The 21,774-nt window shown below is 36.0% G+C and overlaps 1 protein-coding gene across 1 annotated transcript in view; it reads right to left on the bottom strand.

Annotated features, from left to right (window-relative positions):
- THSD7A (thrombospondin type 1 domain containing 7A) overlaps positions 1 to 21,774 on the bottom strand; it is a 195,306-nt gene that overhangs the window by 50,515 nt on the left and 123,017 nt on the right. The window contains exons 8-12 of the mRNA XM_082045561.1: positions 20,125 to 20,316; positions 12,406 to 12,640; positions 9,303 to 9,418; positions 6,702 to 6,834; positions 5,170 to 5,273 (exon numbers count right to left, since the gene is read on the bottom strand). Of these exons, the coding sequence (XP_081901687.1) occupies positions 5,170 to 5,273; positions 6,702 to 6,834; positions 9,303 to 9,418; positions 12,406 to 12,640; positions 20,125 to 20,316 (780 nt within the window). The remainder of the gene's footprint in view (positions 1 to 5,169; positions 5,274 to 6,701; positions 6,835 to 9,302; positions 9,419 to 12,405; positions 12,641 to 20,124; positions 20,317 to 21,774) is intronic.

Genomic DNA, 21,774 nt, shown 5'->3' with positions numbered 1-21,774 from the left:
GGAAAGGGCTTTTGGCCACCCATTCTGCCTCCTTGCCTCGCCATGACTTGACCAAGCCTGCAAGGTCTCCTCGTGTGCTCATGGCCATCCTGGGAAGCTTCCTCTGGTTACCCTGCTCCACTGTCTTTCAAATAACTCCACATACACCCTGGGAATGAAGAACAGCAAGAGCTTGGAATCAGCTCTTTAGTAATCGCTAATTCCCAGTGACATCGAGTACAGCTATTCAGATACTGTCTCTGACAGTTAGGTTACTTAAGCTTCTGCTTAAATTTTACAAATAACCTTCCTCTTGCTATTACAGAAAATGCTGACAGACTTCCCAATGTTCATCCCCTTCCGATTACAAAACTCCAAGGAAGATTTTTGGTGCCAAGGACTGAAGATACCATCAAGACATCTGGTCAATTTACTCTTGTTAATTGAGAAGCAGTTTATGAAAATAAACACAACATGAATGCTGTTGCAGTAAAATATGGCTTTTCTCTACATTTCCTGTTCCTGATGGATAGAATCAAAAGGAAGTTTCAAAATCCTTGCTGATGCATCCATAAAATCCTTTCTTGGGGGTTTTGAACAAGAGATAGTTAGAAGTCTTAAGTTACTGCAATTCTGTAATACAGTCCTGCCCTGTTTATCCACTGGTAAAAGGCAGTGATATGACTACAAATTTTCATTCATAATTGAAATTCAATACAATTGTCATGACTATCTGCCTTCTTCAAAAGAGGATCATGACTACAACAATGAATGCGCTGATCAGGTATTAAATGCTGTTACTATGCTTAGATTTCGATATAAGTATCGATCCATCATATGCATTAATAATTACAAACTTTGTTCTTTAAAAAATTCTAAAAGAACCCTTGTTCTTGAAACAATAAAAAACCCAACACCAAAGCCTTTTATTCTTTTTCTTCAGCATTGACCCAAGTTCTAATTTTGTAATGTTCATTTAAACTGACATGATTTGTAACAAAACCTTAATTATACAAGACAGCTAGAAACAGAGCTGTCTTCAACAGTGAATCACAATTTTAAACTTTATGATTCACCCACATATCTCTTCCACCAAGGAAGACCAATGTGACAAAAAAGATAAAGAATGGAAATGTAAATAATAAAGCTGTGATACAAAGCAAACTATGCATATGCTTTAGTTACTCATAGACACAAATCAGACATCTAACCAGTTATTTTTAATGATCACTAACTTCTAGGTTTTTCTTCAGATTTAATTATCTTTCCAACTAAAATATGAACAGCACAGACTATTTTGTTGAAAACAAACCACTAACGAACGCATAGTCAGATGTGCCTTTTCCCTGGTGTACATTCCTATTCTTCCTTAACACATTTGCTGATACATTACGTGTTACAGTGTGTGTAGGCAACCAGGTCAGAAAGAGAACATACTGATAGCATTGGCAACATCCTCTTGCACTGAGAATGGTTCTCACATACAAGAACGTAATTAGTTGCTTTACTGAATATCGACAGAAAATGAAAGAACAATCCACAAGAAATGAAATTCGATGAGATTACCGTTTCACTTTGTCATCAAAAGTAAATTACCACAAACAGATGAATGAATGTGTGTTTTCTGCATTCATGAGCATAAAAAATTTGAGAGATAACTCCTCAATTGAAAAAGAAATGCTGCCATGTCTATGTTTTCTACGGTATGGTAAACATTTATACAGATATCACCAACAAAAAGTTAAATAATGTGTTCAAAATATCTTTATTCCAGTATCACATTATAAATGCAGTATCAGAATGTTGTACCACATGGATTTCATATTTCACTGTTTAGTGTTTCCTGATTTTGGGGTGGTTAATAGGACTTGCACAGTAGTAGCTCAGTCTTTTCCGTATCTACATCACAAAATAATCTTTAAAAGTTTTATAGTACAGAACTTTTAACAATATATTGTCATGCAAAGATTTCCATAGCCTGTAGAAGCTTTATTTACAAGCCAAGTGTGCTAGAGGGAGCCATGAATTAGCAGGGAGAGGGGACAAGCTGTCTTCCAGAGTTCACCTTCAGAAACCGCTGAAATCTCTCTAATACAGTGCAGGGCAGAGCTCAGTCAGCCAGACACCTGCTTTCAGGTCAGCTCCCCTTCAGTGAGCACCTTGCACGATATCAACTCTTGTGCACGGGACCAAACAAAATAATGTGCACCGCTGAAAACTCATATGTGGCTATTTTAATGGCAGAATTTGAAATCTCAGAGGGGGAAGGGTAATTTGTTAATGACCTGTGTAGGAGATAACATATATAAAACAAATAAAACACACTATCCATGTTCAAAATGCAATTTTCTGAGATGTGATGTAAATAAAACTTCAACCAATAACCTCTAGAATCAAAGAGGTATGTTTACCAAAGGGAAAGTTACTTTTGTGAAAAAATTAAACTATTACTTTCAAGTCATATTCATTGTAAAGGTGTTCAAGGAAACAGAAAATATTGTACTTTTCTTAATCTAAAGCAAAGCTGTACTAGTTAATTTAGCTCCTACAGGATATCAGTTTACATTACTGAACACAAAGGTAAAGATACATTCAAAACATTGTCAGGTATCAAAACACTGAGACATATACCTGTGTTTGAAACTTACATTTTATGTTAACTTACATAGTTTACAACAATGGGAAAAATACTGGGCCAAAAAAGTCCCTGTGTTAATGCCTGTAACTTTCACCACTGCAACAGGCTAGACAATATTTAGATTCATATTTATATACATGGACTGAGGCATAAATAGTCTTCGGTGATCCAACTTAGCTTTCTCTGTGAGTTCTACAATAAAATTCACACATTGGATAGACTTAGGAAAATGCAAGAGTAAACAAAAATCTCCCCTTTCTAACAGCTGATCTCAGAAACACAGAATTCTACAAGAACAACCCACTTTCTTCAGGCTTAGCTGCTCCCAGGGTTCCTAATTAATGATTGTTCATCCTACCACTTGACCACATTACACTAGAGAGCTACTTCCATATATCTGCTTGTATGAACAAGACTACTGCTTGAGTACATTGTTCTTTTCAAAATCCAACTCTATGTAGTACAATAGGGAAATTCTGCCAATCTGTTTTACCAGATTTGAAAACTGTGTGCCCAGTAATTCCAAAATAATGTATTACTCTGCATGTGTGTGTACCACACAACTGAAATTACAGTTTAAGAAAAGGAAAGTCTCAAGATGCACAAGAATAACAAAAACAATTTGCATGCAGCACAGTTAGCTATCTTTCTTTATTTGACTTTGAGGCTAAGTCAAGAGATTTAGGTACTACCATGCAAGTACAGAAGACATTTTGTACTATCTGGGCTCCTACTGTCAAATACAGAAATCTTATTTTTTTTTATATTGTGTAATCTGAATGTATCCTCCAGAACTGCTAGAAATAAACTGCATTAGTGACAGACCTTCAAAGAATTACCACAGCCAAAAGTATTTTGTATTAGCAGGCAATACCTTCAGGTTTCATTTTGTGGTAAGCCCTAAATTGATCTCCTGTAACACTTTCTGAGTAAGCAGTAGTACTTACAAGATTAAGATGTACTCTTTGACTTTTTGAAGTATACCATAACCTCCTCTAATACTGCAAGGAAGGTTACTGACCAAAACATTTCACTTTTGCAGTTAGCAGTGTCCTTGCTCAGGAATTCCTCAGTCTGCTGAGCCAATATTGTTTTAATGGATAGGAGTTTGCAGTCAGAAAAGGCAAAAGAGAAAAACATTCCTGGAATTCAGGGTTGACTAGTAGTTCAAAGCAATTCCATTACTGTAACATAATAAGTAGGAACTGCAATTATTTTCATACTGAGTTTATTTAATGCACCTATAAACCATCTTCTGACTGCACTTAACAGAGTCACACATACACAGTTCTGTTAAATCCACAAAATGCTCTATGAAGACAGGTGGCAGTAAAGCTGGAAAGGGGTGCTAGAATTACTTGTTATCAAATGGAAATAGCAGAAAAATGTCTGAATCACTGGGTTCGAAGGGTCAGTCATTTTGAAGTCCAACCAGAAGCTGGTTAAGAGTGCTGCACCTCAGCGGTTAATTCCAGGGCCAATTCTGTTTAGCATCTTTAACAATCTGTACAGAAAGCATCCTCAGCAAGTTTGGACATGACAACAGTTTGAGAAGAGCAGTCAATACCTACCTAGAGGGTAGGGCCGCCATTCAGAGGAAACTTGACAGCCTGGGGAAATGGGCTGGCATTGAACTTTAACAGTGTAAATGCAAAGTCCTGCATCTCTTATGCTACCTAATTCAAGGGTATAGAGAAGTAGGAGCCAGACTCTTCTCTGAGATGCATAGTGAAAGGATAAGAGGCCACAGACACAAATTGCAGCAAGGGAAATTTCACCTTAGATATTAGGAAAAAAAATGCAGTGCTAGACTGGACAAGCTGTGAAGCAAACTTTCAGAGAAGCTATAGGATCTCCATCCTGGGAGATACTTCAAACGTCAAAACATGGCCCTGAGCAGCCTGCTGTAGTCTGTGTGGAATCTAACTTTGAAACTGGCGCTTCTCTGGGTAGGAAAATGGACTGAGTGACCTCCACACCATCCTTCCAACTCAAAATTATTCAGTCTAAGTGATATATCCATAAACATGTCTTCACATCCTCACCACGTGAAAAATGTGACAATTTCACAGGAGAATTTACACAACTTTTTTTTTTTTTTTTTTTTTTTTAAAGCACGTAAAGTCACCCATTCCTTTTGGGTTTGTTTGCTTTGGTGTTTTTTTTGTTTGTTTGTTTTGGTTTTGGTTTTGTTTGTTTGGTTGGTTGGTTGTTTCATTTTTGCTTCTTTTTCCATAATTTCCACAAACTCCTCTGCAAACTTGCTTCAGGTAATGATGGTAAAATAAGCTAAACAAACAATACCACAAAATTAGTCACTGATGGGGTATCTGCACTTAAAAAATAAATTAATACTGATATTTTATGAATAAAATATTTGCAAAATACCGGTTTGGATGCACTCTACCATACTAGCATTTGGTATTTTCCTTTGCTGATGCACATACAGATAGATAAAATGTTAGGTTATCAGGAGAAAAATTTTAGGCATTTCTCACAGCATTGCAGTAGTAGATGTCTGAATAATTAATGACAGAGACAAAAGGTCTAACCTCTTGCTTGTAGCCCAGGTCCACAAGTCTCATGTGCTCCAGGACTGTCTTGGCGCACATACCACGGCACTAGCTGGCACCTGCGCCACTTGTGGGTCTTCCACCTGAAATGAGGGGGAAAAGAATCAACTTCAAACAATCTATTTAAACTTGTGGCAATCAAAGTTGAGGCAGCATAAGCGCTTGACAGTATTAGAAAACACCATAAGCTATTGGTTATTATTACTAACTGGTCACAGCCAATTCACCACAAACAGTAACAATACTGTAAACTTTTCCCTCTTTCCTATTTACTTTTTTGCTCCTTTTAGGATTAGGCCATTAAGAACACAGGGAAGGAAGGAGGCAGAGGAGGGAAGAGAAAGCAAACCATATATATTTTCAAGGATTTTAAAGTGCAAAGGCACATTAACACTACCTAACAAATACACAGGGAATAGAAATGATAATCTGAGGATTATACATTAATACAAAGCATTAACGCATACAAGGTATGAGAAAGAAATTTTTTAAAAAGAATGACATACAAAATAATAAAAAGATGTGACTTGAATACCCATTTAACAGAAGAACTCATTTGCTATGGATTTATATCTGAGCATGCTCAGAGTATTTTACCAGTCAACAAAATGACATGATAAAATTTGGAAAGTAGATTTAGCAAGTGACACTAACATCTCATATAAATGGACTCATTAAACAAGGATGAATTTTAAAAACTAGCACACCCTAATAAACTTCCTCTCTTCCTCACTTGGCCTTCCTTCCTTTCCTCTTTCCACCTGTCTCAGTCAAGCAAATATGTGTTGAAGTTTCCCAAATATACTCCACAGATAAAGCTCTAGGGTTGATTTCTGGTTCACACAGTATTGGAGTGTCTTGTAGCAGTAAGTACTGTCACATACAGGTGTTAGTGCATTCCTTTCCCTTTTCTTTTTTCCAGGTCTTTTCTTCCCCTTCCTTAGGCATACCTTGCAGCATAACAACAAATGAAGCACTTCTGCCTTGCTTAAAGCACAAATAAGTTACAGACAAAGATGAGGTCAGATGAACAAAGTCAGGATTTTTCTTTTGTTTTCTCCAATTTCAAATGATATGATTACAAGGGTAAAGTTTTCACAACAAACAAATGCATTTGCTAAGCTTCATCTTCCAAATACTATCCCAAAAAGAGAAATCAGAAGGAAAAAGGGACACCAGCCACAGTGGGTTTAAATGACTGTGAGGGTGCCTCAGTCACAGCATGTGCACAGGTCAGAAAGATGCTAAAGTAAATATACAGAGACGTTTTTAGTATTAGTTTGTGCCATGAAATTTAAGTCACCCAATCTACCACTGCCTAGCAACATTTCTTCTTAAGTTCAGCATATCATAATGCACTAGCTCAGGTAAAATTTGATACTGAAGACACTAAACAGATGAGGAGTGGCTAACATTTTAAAAGATAAAACTGTGACTCTGGTATTGACTAGAAAAAGTTAGTCAGTTATATTTCTCTCAAGTCTAAGCTGTCTATGGTTGATTTAGACCACCTGTAGCTATAGCAGATGGGAGAAGCTTCACATTCCTTTTCCTCAAACAAAGAGTCTGGGCACTCACGACCACCGTTGGCAGGGAGCTGGATGATGACTCGGTGACGGGACTGCTTCGTTACTGTGACACCCCCTGCAAAGAGTAGAAGAGCTTGTTTCTCCTACTGCTACACAGGGATGACAGTAATGAGGGTAAAAATAAGATTTAGCATAACAGGTATTTAAATCAATTGCTATAATAGTGACATACTATTTTGTCCATAAGCAGAAAATAAGGCCTAACAGAAAAAAAACACAATCTCAGCTAAAGACCAAGAAGTAGAACAGAAAGAAGCAGTAGCAATACTGTACAAATGAATATACAGCTGAAGTGAACACACAATTTGAGTGAACAACAATTAAACCACCTCAGTTTGCTGCTATGTTTCAATGTGTAAATTTGCCCTAATCATTTGCATGCAAAAACAGAAACAGAAATCAATGGAAATAAGTTACTATACTTTACAATTTTTCCATTCAGTAAATACCTCAATAAGAAAATCTGATTGCCTTTTGCTTATCTCCACAGACAGGAATATAACAAATTTAATTTACAGTCTTGGTTCTCTCTAGGCTGGGTTTTAATTCTGCTCCCTATACCCCCATTTTCTACCTGGGACACACATTACCCTATTTAGATACACAAAAAATATTCCAAAAGAGCATGCTTTACATTTAAATGTGAAATTTTATTTCCCACTCTGGAATTAATTTACAGTTTACAGTTTTTAATCATTATAGTTATTCATTATTAATGATAAAGGGTAAATAGTTCCTGTAGGAATTTTGACTCCATTCATCTTCAGATATCAGTTCTTCGGGCAGAAAATTAAGAGAAAACTCACAAACTTATATTAATTCTGTAGCAATACCTAATACACAAATATTGTTAGGTTAAAATCTTGGATTGTTTGCTTTTTTTTTTAATTTCCAGAGAGCTGTAGCACAGACATTTGGCTGACTGGTGGGTTATTACAGCAGCTGCGGCTTGTCTGAACATAGAAGCATGCTGGACCACGGCCAAACAATTGTAATTAGGAACAAGCGGTAGGAGAATCCCGGCGGTGACTCTTCACCACCTGGCTGCTTTTCAACACAGAGGAAACCCTCCACTCCTGAGTCAATCAGCTTCAGGAGATGCCAGGAGCTGGCACAAGGGGCAAGACAGACATGCAGCCCAGCAAAGCTGCTGACCAGCTTGTTCACACACGCAGGTAAAGCCCATGATATAAAAATTGCTTGTGTAGTATAAAAAGTTTTACTCACTGAACAGACAAAAGGCCTATATTGGTTCACAAATATATTGCTTTTTAACAACATACATGTTAGTTTGTAGTCAATATTAGTGAAGATATGTTCATTGCATCAAGACCCTTCTTAAAAAACATAGAAATAAGAACAGAAGAGAATGGCATTTTTGTCCAAGAAGACAGCAAAAGTATTTCAGAAAGAACCACTAATATTGCTGTAAAATAACACAGTATTTAATAATTAATAACTATTTCATAGATTCAGATTCAATGGTTTTACTTCTATGTTCTTTTTCAATGGTTATAAATTTAATCTTCATAACCCTTTTTTTTAATTTGTTAGAATGAACTAAGCACTAATAGGAATTACTGCAAAAATGACTTCATGCTTGTGTCCTTTATAAAGCATAAAGAATTGGCCATGACATTCAAAGTGCATTTATTTGATGTAACAATATCTTACATTCTGATAATACGGCAGCTGTGAGTAATCACTGTGTCCCACATGGGGATTAGCACTGTGTCAAACTTGGGGTATTACAGACTCTGTCTGTAACAGTACATATTATAAAAATACCTCCTGTTAGGCTTAAAAGAGAAAAAGACATGAGGCAGAACAATGTGGGCAATATTAAGCCAGTCATCACTTTAACTCTATATATGATTTCTATGTAATAAAAATTCAAGGGAGACGTGCACTGTTTTTAAGACCTTTGCCAAGTGTATTAAAATGGTATTGCAATGTATGTTTAAGTGAGGCCATTAACATCAACTTAAGGCCTGCTGATTTTTATTACCTGCCCTTCAATCTTCCTTAAAGGAGAAGAAAACAGCCAAAATTATACACAAATGCATATCTATCGATCATCTATCTGCTGATACAGAGCCTCAGGTTTTCTGATGAGTAAGCAGCATCTGTATTTTCAAACACCAAATCTGACCATTTTATAACCTGACAATTCAAATACAGCTTCTATTATTGTACAAGTATCTGTTCTTGTCTTGCACTACAAGTTATGTGTCTGCTCTGTGACTTGTTCTCTCTTTATCAGTGGGAGATGCAAATGGGAGTTCATAACATAAAAGAAGGCAAAATGGGGAAAAACCAAAACAAGCAGATGCTTATAGAAAATGTATAGAAATAACTCTTTTATTCAACAAAAACACTGTTTCGTCTTCGCAGGTGCTCCACCAGCTATTACATGTCCCCTGTCAGAAAGAGATTTGTATAAGTATTTTACCAGAAGTGCCTGCTAGCCTAAGACTTTTTTTTCTTACAATCTGTCTACTAGCACACAATAGATAAAATCACCTTCTTGACAGGAAGAAGGACACAACGTCCAGTCACTGAATGGAGTCACAATACAATCCTTCCTACAGGGAAGCAGACAAGGCCTCACAGTTTCTGGCCGGAGGCTCTCAGGGCATCTAAAAAAAAAAAGAAAAAGAATTATCAAATAAACAATCATGCTGCAGTGAAGTGGTGAATCATGAGAGATACTGAATGCCTGCAGGCACATGAGGGGAGTGCTAGCTGCCCAGAATTTACCAGCATGGAGCTCAGAAATAAAAACTCTTAGAATTTAAATATAGCTGGTGTAAGCAAGCCAAAACCAATGCATTCTACACAGGGGATCTAACAACAACAACAACAAATCATAATTCCTCACTCACCATTCCAGACTTTGCCTTTTCAGTGTTATTTTCAAGCTGCCAAATGATTATGAAGTTATCTAGTTTAGTTTAGCAAAAGAGATTTTTAGCTCTTCACATATTTACCGGAAACAAATTCTGGAAGGAGGCGTATTTAAATTAAATGACATCACTGACCTAGGAAAAAATAGGTATAAGCTGGCCATGTTTATGACAGAAACCAGATAAGGGTTTGAAACTGCCAGATCAATGAGACTATGAAAGACTGTCAGAAAGGACAGAAAGCCTGGTTTAAGGAAGAGGCTTGATCAGCATACAAAAGGGCTGATGGGTCTGCCACATATGGGACTCATTAACCCAAGATATTTTTCCCCCTTTCTGTGCTCCTATTATTTCATCAAGGACAAACAACTCTCTATGCTACAATACTTGTTTTCAGATTGATACAATAACTCTTGCAGAATTACTGCAAATCTTCGATATAATTTCAAAATTACTGTTGCCCTAAAAGTGCACAGAATGTGAACTGTCAGAGGTTTAGATAAAGAGGTAAGAAAAATATCACATCTACATTTTAGAGCTTTTGGCTCATTGCAGAAAATTGTTACTATGACTAGCTTTTCCTCTTGTGGCTGCTGGGCATCTTGGACCAGAGAAACGTTTTTATTTGGATTGGATCAGCTGGAGAAGCTTGGCTTGCATAAGGCATCTTTCTTGTCAGGCTGAAGGGAGCACAGGCAAATCTAACAATGAACTACAAAGAAAACGTGGTCTCCATAGTCAGTGGGGAACTATGCCTGTGTCAGTGTGGGAGGAGAAGCAGAGGGGAAGGACAAGTTAAGTAGCAGCTTTACAGGAAGGTGTTCTTCACTAATAATTCTTGCAAGTTCGTTATTTTCACCTCTGCATTTTCCTGCCAATTCACATAAACTTCTATGAGTATGACCCACTACTGTGAGCCAGCATCAACTTCTTGGTGACCTCTTATAATGATATCTCCACCCTTTCTCTTTTCTCCCCAAAAATACCAGTGTGAAAGACTATGAAATATTATAGCTATAGCAACATAAATCTCCATTGCCTCTCCATAAGATCTCTACATTTTTAAGGCAAGTTGTGCCTTGTTTCTATGTGGTTCATAAAATCAGATTATATATGCATGGGTGTATCATATCTGGTCACGTACACTTTAAAAAGACATCTGCCACAAATCATACACATTGAATACACTTTCAGAAATTTTCTCTAATGTTAAAATCCAAAATGCTTCTGAAAAGTATTGAACATCGGATTACTAATAGCTTTTTCCTTAAAGAACAACAGAAATTATAAACATACAAAAAAGTCGAATTATACACATTCACACTTTCATTGACAACTTCATCTTTTAGGAGCACTGAACACTATAATTTCTCTTCAGATCCTTGGGCAAAGCAATTAGTTCAATTAGAGCACCATTTCTATCTTTTATATTGTTTGTATTTAGTATATGTGGCTTGAAGTGAAGTATTGATTTTTTTGCAGTCCTTACTGAAGGTCAGAAGAGATACAAGCTGAAGTCTGTAACTTGTGAGGTAGATAAGGACAATAATATTGATTGTATCATACCACAGTAATCCTTTTCATTAAGGGGAGTTTAAAACAAGGTTCCTATTTACATTTTGATGTTAAATGTCTGGTTCTTATAAAATGATGCAGTGATTTTAAAGCGACAATTTGAAGGATCAACCAAAACTTCTCTCTAATTTTACAGGATTCATTTATGACACAATAAAACAGACCTCCTTCCAAAAATTTAAGGTCAAATCAAAGACAAAGACATTAACAACAGATTTAATAAGGAAGATAAATCATTAGAGGCTTTTTAAAAATATGAGTACCAAATAAAAGATATAATGGTCTAATGACTGAATAGAAAAACAACTTAATGCAGATACACAACAATTTAGATTACTGAATGTGCTGGCATTATTCCCCATATTTCCATTTAAAGTAAATTAGGAATGAATCTACTGCTGAATAAAGCAACAAATCACAGGCACCATGCAAATATTTAGTTTAAGAATAGCTTCCTCATGAACTTTCTAAATGACCTCTGCTATCAGCTCTTCCAGCTTCAAATCTGTCCTCAGTAGGATACATATACAAACTGCAAATCTGCATGAAGATTTATCAAATGTACTTTACTAGCAGGTAATCTGTATTTAAAACTGGACATACATTAAACTGCAAAATGAAATCATTGGGCCAAAGAGATGTCTTAGAAAAATACGTATATGGGGGAAAAAAGCTCACAAAGGTTGTCAAACTAATGTTCAAACTAATGCCCTGTCAGAGCTGTAATATACTTGACCTCTTCAGTCTGCTTCTGAGAAGATGAACTTATATGGGCTGTACTGTATTTAGACTCAAACCAGTGTTTTCACAGGGAACTGCACAATCCATATAGTGCACTGCCTGCTTGGACATACCACCAGGACCTTGGAAATGGTGCTGCACTGCACCCTACACAAATGCCTCAAGACTTTTATCTCAACTCAACCTGATGATGTAAATATCACCCATAAAAAACAATAGCAAGAAAGGTACTTTATCGTCCTTCTGTAGCTTCAGTTTTGTATTTTTAAAAGATTAATTGTTCTCTCATAAGAACACAAAGATGGGGGTCTTTTTGTCTTTGCATGCAGTCATCGGTGATATAAATACAGAGCATTAAGATTCAAAGATAACTACAGCATGAAGATATTTTTGATGATCTTTACTTTTTTGGGCCCACTTGTCCCACGTTGACTCTCACACAGATGACCTTTCTTGTCTGCATCCCCACAGAACAGGTGGCCTCCCCATTCCAGCTGGCAGAGGAGTTGAAAGCAGAGACAGACGTATCCTCTATGCACTGTCCCCATGGGCCAGTCTGCCAATGATACACAGTGCAAGAGTGTTCATTACAGCTGCGCGTTTCCTGTAGGGCACTACTATTTGGGCACTGCATTCCTCCTGGAACAATAAAACAGGGCAAAATTTCATGCAGTGGAAGGAAATAGAGTTTTCTATTAAAAAACAAACAAACAAAAAAACCCAAGCAAACAATAACCACTGCGCAATGTTATTAGCCATATATTATCACTGGGATTAAAGAAATGTTCCTTTTTCCTCCTCCTCATATGCCCAATATGGACTTTGACAAACTTCGGTCAACAAACTACATAAAACAGAATGTACTTGGACAGTAAATGTAAATACATAATATGCAAGAATGCCAAAATAACCATAACTGCTATAACACACTATGTGTTTGCAGTAATCTACAGCCTTTTATTTTGGGGTTCTCTAAAAGAGACTGCATAAGGAGGTCACATAAGGACGTATGAAGGCTCTAGGCAGGAGAAATGGTTAAATACTCTAGTTATGCATCTGTAGAGATCACTGTTTTGTCTAATTCACAAAGCAATTAAAAAGATTTTTGGAGCTATTGTCCTAGTTCCCAGTGGCTATTTATTAATTTTATGTAATTACTAAAGAGGGTGGCACAGCTGGCAATTTAAAGTCCACATTGAGATTACAAAGTCTTTTGCAGGTAAAGATTGAAATGTGTTCATGTGTCAATAATTGTGAAGAAAAGCTCAGATAATGCTATCTTTGTTGTGTCCGGTTTCAGATGGTATGCTCAATTTCTTATATTGAAGTACTTCAAAGCTAATCTAGCCTCCAAGACCTCCATGAGTAATGAAGAACTCTTTCCTACCAGGCTTGATCAGAGGCTACTAGATGTCTGGCCCTGTGAGTAGACAGCATCTCTGCTAGATATCTGGTGTTACTAGACATACAGAATTTAGTTTTAAGAATTAATTTAAACATTCATGGCCTACACAGGAACAATAGGACTCCTATCTCCAGATGAAAGAACACCAGCGGAAATGTAAATAACATTTTCTTCTTCCCTAAAAGACAAGAACAGTGAGAAGAAAGAGAAGAAGAAGAAGAAAGAAGAAGAAAGAAGAAGAAAGAAGAAGAAAGAAGAAGAAAGAAGAAGAAAGAAGAAGAAAGAAGAAGAAAGAAGAAGAAAGAAGAAGAAGAAGAGAGAACAAGAACTGAAAGAGGAGCTTTTTATCAGTTATCACAGAGGAGCTATACTTCTCACTGAAAAGATGAAATGTATGCTCACACTAAGTACATATCAGAGAACATATGAGCCTTTCTATCCCACTACTGAACTTAGGTTGACCTCCCAGCCTAAAGGCATTCAAAAGGGAAGGCATTTTAAGAAGTCATTGCTGAGAGAAATTAAACATGTAATCAAAGACACAATGGCTACTTCAAGTATTCCAACACTAGTAAGTCAAATATCACAAGTGGTAAGAATACTTTGTAAACCAAGTTGCTTTTGTGGAATGCCTAGATCTGCAGCAAATGTGAGGAAAGGGTCATTCTAGTGAAAACAAAGGACAAAACCTAAATTCTCAAATTGTTTCCATAGAAATAATTTTAACTTCTGACTTTGGGCTAAAAATGTTGATGCAACCAAGAAAGAGTAAACATCATATTAAATGAGATGTTATCCCAAAGATGAGCTACTCTTAAATTTTACAGAGAGGGATTAGAAAAACCTGAAAATGTGTGAATGTATTGAAGCAATGACTGAAAGGGAATTTGTTCTGGATCAGAATGGATGCAAATCAAGTCTATTAGATTTGCTTTAAATGTAAGTCAATATGCATAGCACCAAGTCCAAACATGTTAAAGGCATTTTCTTTAAAAAAAAAAAAAAAAAACCAAACCACAAAAAACAACAACAACAAAAAAGGCAAAAACAAACAAACAAAAAAACCACAAAAAAAAACCCCATAAAAATATCAAATAGTAAAACAAAATTATGGTTATGAAAGATGTTTCAGAAAGTTATTTAAGCAGCTTCCTTCAGGAAATAAATAAAAAAATCTTTGAACTAATAGCAGCAGATGTGAATATAAGCAATGAAATTAGGAAAGTGAGTGCATTTTGAAAATGAAAAAAATATCAAGGATAGTAAAGTCACAAATTATTTCACATGGGAGAGAAAATTGATCCACCTGAGAAGGAGTCTAGACATGTTCCTCCAGTACAAAGGTTATAAAAATGAGAACTTAGAAGAGATAAGGAAGGTTAATAAATTATTTCTATCTGATGTTAGCTCTAGAAGAAAAACAAGAGAAATATTTAAGCAAATTCATAAATTAAAGGGGGGAGTGACAGAAGAAAGGTTTCCCCAGGAATGGATGCCATAACCACCAGTTCCTAAGGCATTTGAGAATAAAGTGACAATTTAGATTCAGTTTTGACAGCTATGCAAGAATGTATATTCAGGGGAAAAAATGAAAGTGACATTGACTTGTAAAAGAAAAACATTGGGGCATGAATGTCTGCAGCTCAGTGGGAATCCACTTCTGTTCAGATGAAACCAGTAGTTTAAAAAATTATGTAGAGAATGAACAAAATGTGAAAATTATATTACTGAAATATAAAACAACCATCACTAGTACTTAATATTTCTAGTAATTAAAAATATACTATTTATTTATAAATCACTGTGTGCCATTCTCTCCAGGAAAACAGCATATCCTTGTGCTTCATCAAATTAAAATAGGTACAAAAAAAGCAGAAGAGGTTGGAAAACTGGCAGATAGAGATGCCCTTTCTAACATCTGCATAGGGGTAACAAGATCAGGGCTGCTCAACTTCAAGAGCACTTCACCAAATGAAGGTAGTTTTGACAGGAATATAAAAATTAATGAGCATCACAGAAAAAAAAAAAAAAGGACATACAGTACTAAATACATTTTATATAATATATGATTAGATAACTATAACTGCTTGGCAGTACTAAAAGTATTCATTTCAAGGTACAAAGAACAGCTGTAGCTGAAGCATTTCTTTTTGGTTTTGGATACTTAAGCAAAGCACATTTGGAAATAAAAGGCTATCTTTACAGAGGTACTTGCATATTACACATAAAATAACAGAGATATGATGGTAGTTCAGAATTGTCATATGCTTAGATTGATTTTCTGACTGATTTGGAGCTGGTAATGGGTAAGACATCTTGCTCTAGGATATTCAAGGATTGGATTTTAGAAGTATTTTTTTTGTTTACACCGTTTTGATAACTTCAGATTTCAAAATGCTTTACAGTTTTTAAAGCATTCGGGGTCATTTTAATTAATCATGTTGATATCACTCATTTTCCAAATGCATGTGATTTCCTATATGCATTTCAAAATAATCTTTGTATTTGACTTATGGATTTTGTGTGTGTGGTGAGTTTTTTCTGTTTCTGTTTGGTTTTTTTGTTTGTTTTTAAAAGCTTTATTTCTCCAAAAGCAGTATCAGCCATTTACTATTTATAAAACTTGGAATGCATCCACCGTACCAGTATTATTCTGAATGATACTGATTTGGTGCTATAAATCAATGCCAGTGTATAATCAATACAGAATCAATCTGCATATCTACTATTTACTGAAATTTAAGAATCATTTAGTACTTTTACGTCTCAGATTGTGGACTATGTAGTCAGTCCATATTACTAATTATATAATATTTATTGTACACAGGAAATTTAAAAAATAAAAGAAATATTAAACAGAAAATAAAACAAAAATAGAAAACCCCTAAACTCAAGAGAAGAAGGCTGAGCTGTATAAAATGCCTTCACTAAACTTATGCAGAACAACAATATGATGTATCAGGTAACATCATTATGTCCTTTGCTGTCATTTTAAATTTTGAGACAATGAGTTTCTTGAGTTTCTTACTGTACCATGAAGATGCATGTGACAGTGACACAAATGAGCTACCACTATAGGCAGGCTTACAGACAGGCAAATTTATAAACCATTTCGCCTTTCAAACCTTCAAGCTGAGGACAATGATCTCAGAAAATATATTAAAAATGGTTATTGTGACACCAGTTTCCATATGAAGTCACCTCACAAACCATAGAAAGTCTTTATCTTGAGGAAAGGGACTCTTCTCTCTCTTCACTGAATGGCAATAAATCAGCCCATCCCAGATGTGCACAACCACACTGTGCTTGCGGGTCTACAGCACATGGTTTGACCATGCGGAAGAGGTGTTGTTCTGAATGAGGACATGCCAATGAGAGGGCCTATGGCCGAGGTCAGCTCCTGCCTTGAGGAGAAGTCAGTGTGGTGCTGGAAGGGCAGTCATATCCCAGAGCTCATTAGAAAACTTCGTCACTACTGTAATTTACGTATGGCTTCAATTTTTCCTGTGAAGCTACTGTTGTCACAAAGGAATTATTATAATAATACTGAATTATTCCTATTCTAAGTCATCCCAGAAAATCAATTATACTGTGGCTGTTTCCTGGCAGCCAGTTATGCTAACTTGATGGCTTCTTCAAACCAATTCAGCAGTATAGATAGCTGGGAAGTAAGAAGAAAAATAAGGTCTTAAGTGTGAAATTACATAGCTCTATCACGGGCAGTCATCTGCTGACATTAACATATAAAATGACAGAATATAGAATCTTTATTTCAATGAGGAGAGAAACAGATCATCATGAGACAATACCTCGATAAGAAGCCATCCAAGATCCAGATAAAATAACCTATTTCATATGTATTTGTAAACCCTCAAAAATTTCAATGGAGTGTTCACTTTTAAATACCACAATGAACAAAAATTAAGTGCTTCAGATATTTTGAGGGATTGCAATATTCCTGGTGTAAGCGATGCCTGCAGCACTTTGATCTTGCCAGGCTTGTAGACTGAATCCTTCGTGATTAGCAGGAAGATGCATGTGATCAAGGACTCACAGTAAGAAACTTGGACTCCTTAGGTCATTTTGGAAGCCAAGTTTAGCCTTATTCATAGACTGACAACAGATTTGCACATTCATTCAACAGTTAATGTCCAATCCTGATATAATAGGAATTGTATATATATATCTGTGCAATATATTTGTCCTATTGTGTTCTGAATAAAAAAATCTCAAATATCATGGCTATATTATACAGGAATTACTAAATAGCTTATCTAACCTGGTCTTTCTTTCACATCAGCAGTTCAAGGGAAGGTTCAAAGATCCAAAGGGAACACCTGTGGAACCATTCACCTGAACAGAACCGATAGCTATTTTCAGAACTCAGTTTTAATGTGCAAATGGGAATTACTGGTCTTACATTTATGAGACCTTGGGTTTTGTAGCTATACATGATGTTTACAGAGTTTTTATCAACAGTAATTTGCATTTTTATAGGCTCTGAATAGAACAGAGAACTGCATGTTTCCCAAAAAAAAGGTTCACATGGAGCTTCCTTTTTATATCAGCAGAATACAGACTTTCAGATATATTAATATATTCTGTGCCCCCAGAACATAAAATGACCACTCAGCATCAACCACACAATCAGTGTTTTATGTTTTGGGAACACTCCTGTTCTCTCTCATGCAATTGTGGATGTGAAAAGTATTCAGCTATTTATCATGCAGCAAATGACTAAAAGGCATAAGAGATGTATGAGGAGAAATATGACAATAACTCTAATTTGAGTGAAGCATAAAAAATAAAAACAACACTGATACTTTTTAAATATAACACAAGCAAAGGTGAATAGCATCTTCCAGATAGAGCTGTAATGACATACAAGGTGTATCAAAAAGATGGACCCAGTTTCAAAGCTAATGGTAGCACAAAACCAGAGACTTTGATGTATCCCCACAAGAAGAAGTCACAGGGTGTAATGTCTGGGGTGTCTGGGGGCCAAGAGTGTAATGCCAAGTCTTGGCGTCCCGTGCGACCTATCCAGCATTGAGACAATGTGTCATTTAGACATCCACCTTTTTGAAACACTCTGTACTAAGCCTTGAAAGCTTATTTTATTTATTTATATATATTTATTCTCCAGAGTTTGTACAAGAGTGCAAAGGAGCACAGTGTTGAAGATATCTGGCCAAGATGTGAGTGAATTGCTATAAGCTATGTAGACATACCAGCTTCTATCCTTAAAAAAAAAGCACAAAATAACCTTGTCTTGGAATAGTAGTGAGGAGGCCATGGTTCGAGCGAAGCTGAAGCACTACAACCTCTAGGTAATGAGTAGCTTAGGGATCTCTTCACTATTGCCTGTGTGGTTTGAGACCTGTCACTTTGTGATCACTCAGTGCTGGTTCTGATCATTGCACAACAGACATAAATAAAATTCATACACCTAAAATCCAGCCTATGCTTAGCTGCTTTGCCGCATCTGCAGCCTTGTAAATTATCCTTAAAAGTAAGTTCCAAACTCAGAATAAAATAGATACTTTCTAAAAAGAAGCATAAGAAAGTAGAATAATTTTCTAGACAAATTTAGGTTTTCACTTGTGTGGTATGCTTGCCAGGATGTTAAACTTCTGTCTCCAGTAAAATTGCATAAGCATATGGAAAATATATTATCTTGCCCTACACGGAAAAGCAGGAAGCACATGATTATATGTTTATTTGAATTATCATCTAAAAACCTGGTTCTGTCTTTGCCTCAAAAAGAGTCCATTTGACACACTATAAAAAAAGGGAAAACATAAACCCAATTCGGTTTCTAATTTTATGAGCATTCCTACTTTGTTACACAGATCCATCTAAGTAATTTATTATTTGCATCACCTACTAAAATGAGTATAGTTCTGATTGCCTCTTACACTTGTAGTAAAGCTCCCTTACAGGGAAAAGGTTGAATGTTCCTGGTCTGCTACATATATATTTTTTTATAATTATCTGAATCACATCAAATACGTGGTATACTTTTAGCAATGAAAATAATTGTGTTTGCAAACAAAGAAGTTTCACTTTTCAGTTAAATTTCATCCTAATTCTGAAGTAATAAAATGCTTAACAGCTTGAAAGAAGAATTAAAACATGCATGCATCCTTCTAAATTGAAGGCATTTAACTTTACTGTCAGTAGTACATTTGCTCTATTACCCCCAAAAATACTTAAGAACAAACCAAACCATTTATAGGAAGCATGGAAAATCAGGAAAGGATATGAAACTATATCTAAAACCTTTTCTTCTTCTCCTTTATATTGCAGCTGTCCTCTCTATGCATTTGCTACAGATGCTGCACAGGACCATTTGCATGAATGGAAACCACTAACATGAGTGAGGATTTGCAGGGGTAAAACCAAAGTCTTACTATGCATAAAAATGGTAATGGGGTAAAATCAGTTACTAAGTCAGCTAAGAAGCTAAAAGAGTCATTTGTTAGCATTTGAACAGTCATCTTTTTGAAATAAGTAAAATAAAATAAAATCTCCTCTTTAAAACAGTTTTAGGTACCATGAGTAAATATAGGATAAACGTTTAAATATTTTTCTATATTTAAAAAACCACAGGTCCATCTAATAATTTGTTTCTGCTGATCGAGAAATTACTTTGACACTGCAAAGACAGTTGAGAATTCACAATCCAACAAGAGTCTGCAAGTGTATGCGACCTTACCTTCACCTGCATACGCCAGAATGGAGCGGGCGCGCATCTGCTTCCCTTCTGTGGTTTTGCCGGAGCAGGTGTGTGAGCAGGAGGACCATGCGGACCACATGCTGAGCACACAGTCCTTTGGGCACGGAGCTTCACAGACAACTGGGATTGGGTAGATTGCATCTCTACACAGCTGTCTGTCAACCTCTTCTCCTGGGAAAGAAAAAGCCAGTAGCAGTCTATCATTTGTTAAATTAACTTAAAATGAGCAATCTAGTCCAGATGGGCACACAAATAGATTAGATTCTGTTCTTCTATATAAACAAGGTAAATAGATTTTTTATTAAAATGACTGGTCTGCTCTGCTTTTGTTCTAGAAAAACATGCTTAAGCCTAGTTTATTTCATATTCAGCTAAAGTGAATGGCAGCCTGGGGGGTCTTTAGGCTTTCATTTTGTTATTACATATTTGATTCTACAGAAAATCCTAATGTGAATAGCAGAGCATATAATACGCCTACGGAAAACTGGAAGCACATGTACATTAATCACCTAGTCTTCATTCATGTTTGTGGGAGAAGGGGAGAAGCAGCCTAACTTCCAGCTCAGTCAGTTTTATAACCCACAATTCATCCTTTGAACTGCAGCTATACATCAAAATATGAAGAGAGTTGCAGTCAGAGTTTCCTGTTTGGTTAGAAAGATCTTAATTTGCTAGCAAAGCCACTAACACATCAGTCTTTATGTCATGGAAGTATATTAAGATCTATGCATTTGTACTCTGTCACATTCATTATAATAAAAAAATCCAGGTTGGTATAATTTTTTAATGAAATAATAGCTAATGTTTAAATAGCAGGGCTGCTTTTGTTTTCAGTAAGGAAATCGGGGAAGCGCTGTGTGTGAGATCTGTCTGAACCACATCCTAATCACAAAGTGGTTACTTTTGTAAGGTGAGATATGATTTCCTGATCAAATCCATTAATATCCATTCAATGAGGAATGAATAAATGACCACATATTCAGACATCAATAAATCTCACTAACAGTGACAAAAGCCTTATGATATAACTTCACTTTAAAGCAAATGAGGGAAAACATGAACTAAGGAGGGAGACATTTGGATTCACTGTTTGACATAGCCTTGTTATCATAGAAACCAGTTACAGAAATTGCTTCCAACAAAAAGCAACAGGAATTGTGCAGTAGCCCAGTATGTAATGCCAATTACAAGTAACTGTGAAAAGTTGCATTTAAGATCACACTGAACTTCCGAGGCCCTGATACTCACGAGCAATTAAGGCATGGACAGAGCCAGTCATTTGTAAACACGGGGGTTTTTTTTAAGTTTTCTGAAGAGCAGAAGAGTTTTAAAGCACCTGAATGCCTTTTGTGTTATAGGATCCTTGCTGTACTATTGCAAAAAAAATTCTGTTGAATTAGGATTCAGATGCTGAAACATCATTGAAGCATATGAGATCTCAATGGGACTGAAGAGGAATGTATTGAATTGCACTGGCTATGTTCCATCATGTCAACCCTTTTGTTTTAATAGCTAATGTCAACAAATTAGTCTCATCAAGATTTGCAATGAACATAAGTCTTTGATACAAAATATTTTTTAGAAATAACCATTAAATACTCTAAAATTTGATGCTAAAGACATCAGCCA

Source organism: Streptopelia decaocto, assembly GCF_964273445.1.
Source record: "Streptopelia decaocto genome assembly, chromosome: 2".
Taxonomy (NCBI): Eukaryota; Metazoa; Chordata; class Aves; order Columbiformes; family Columbidae; genus Streptopelia; species Streptopelia decaocto.
The sequence above is the reverse complement of the archived record's forward strand: the minus strand, read 5'-3'. Positions and strand labels throughout refer to the sequence as shown.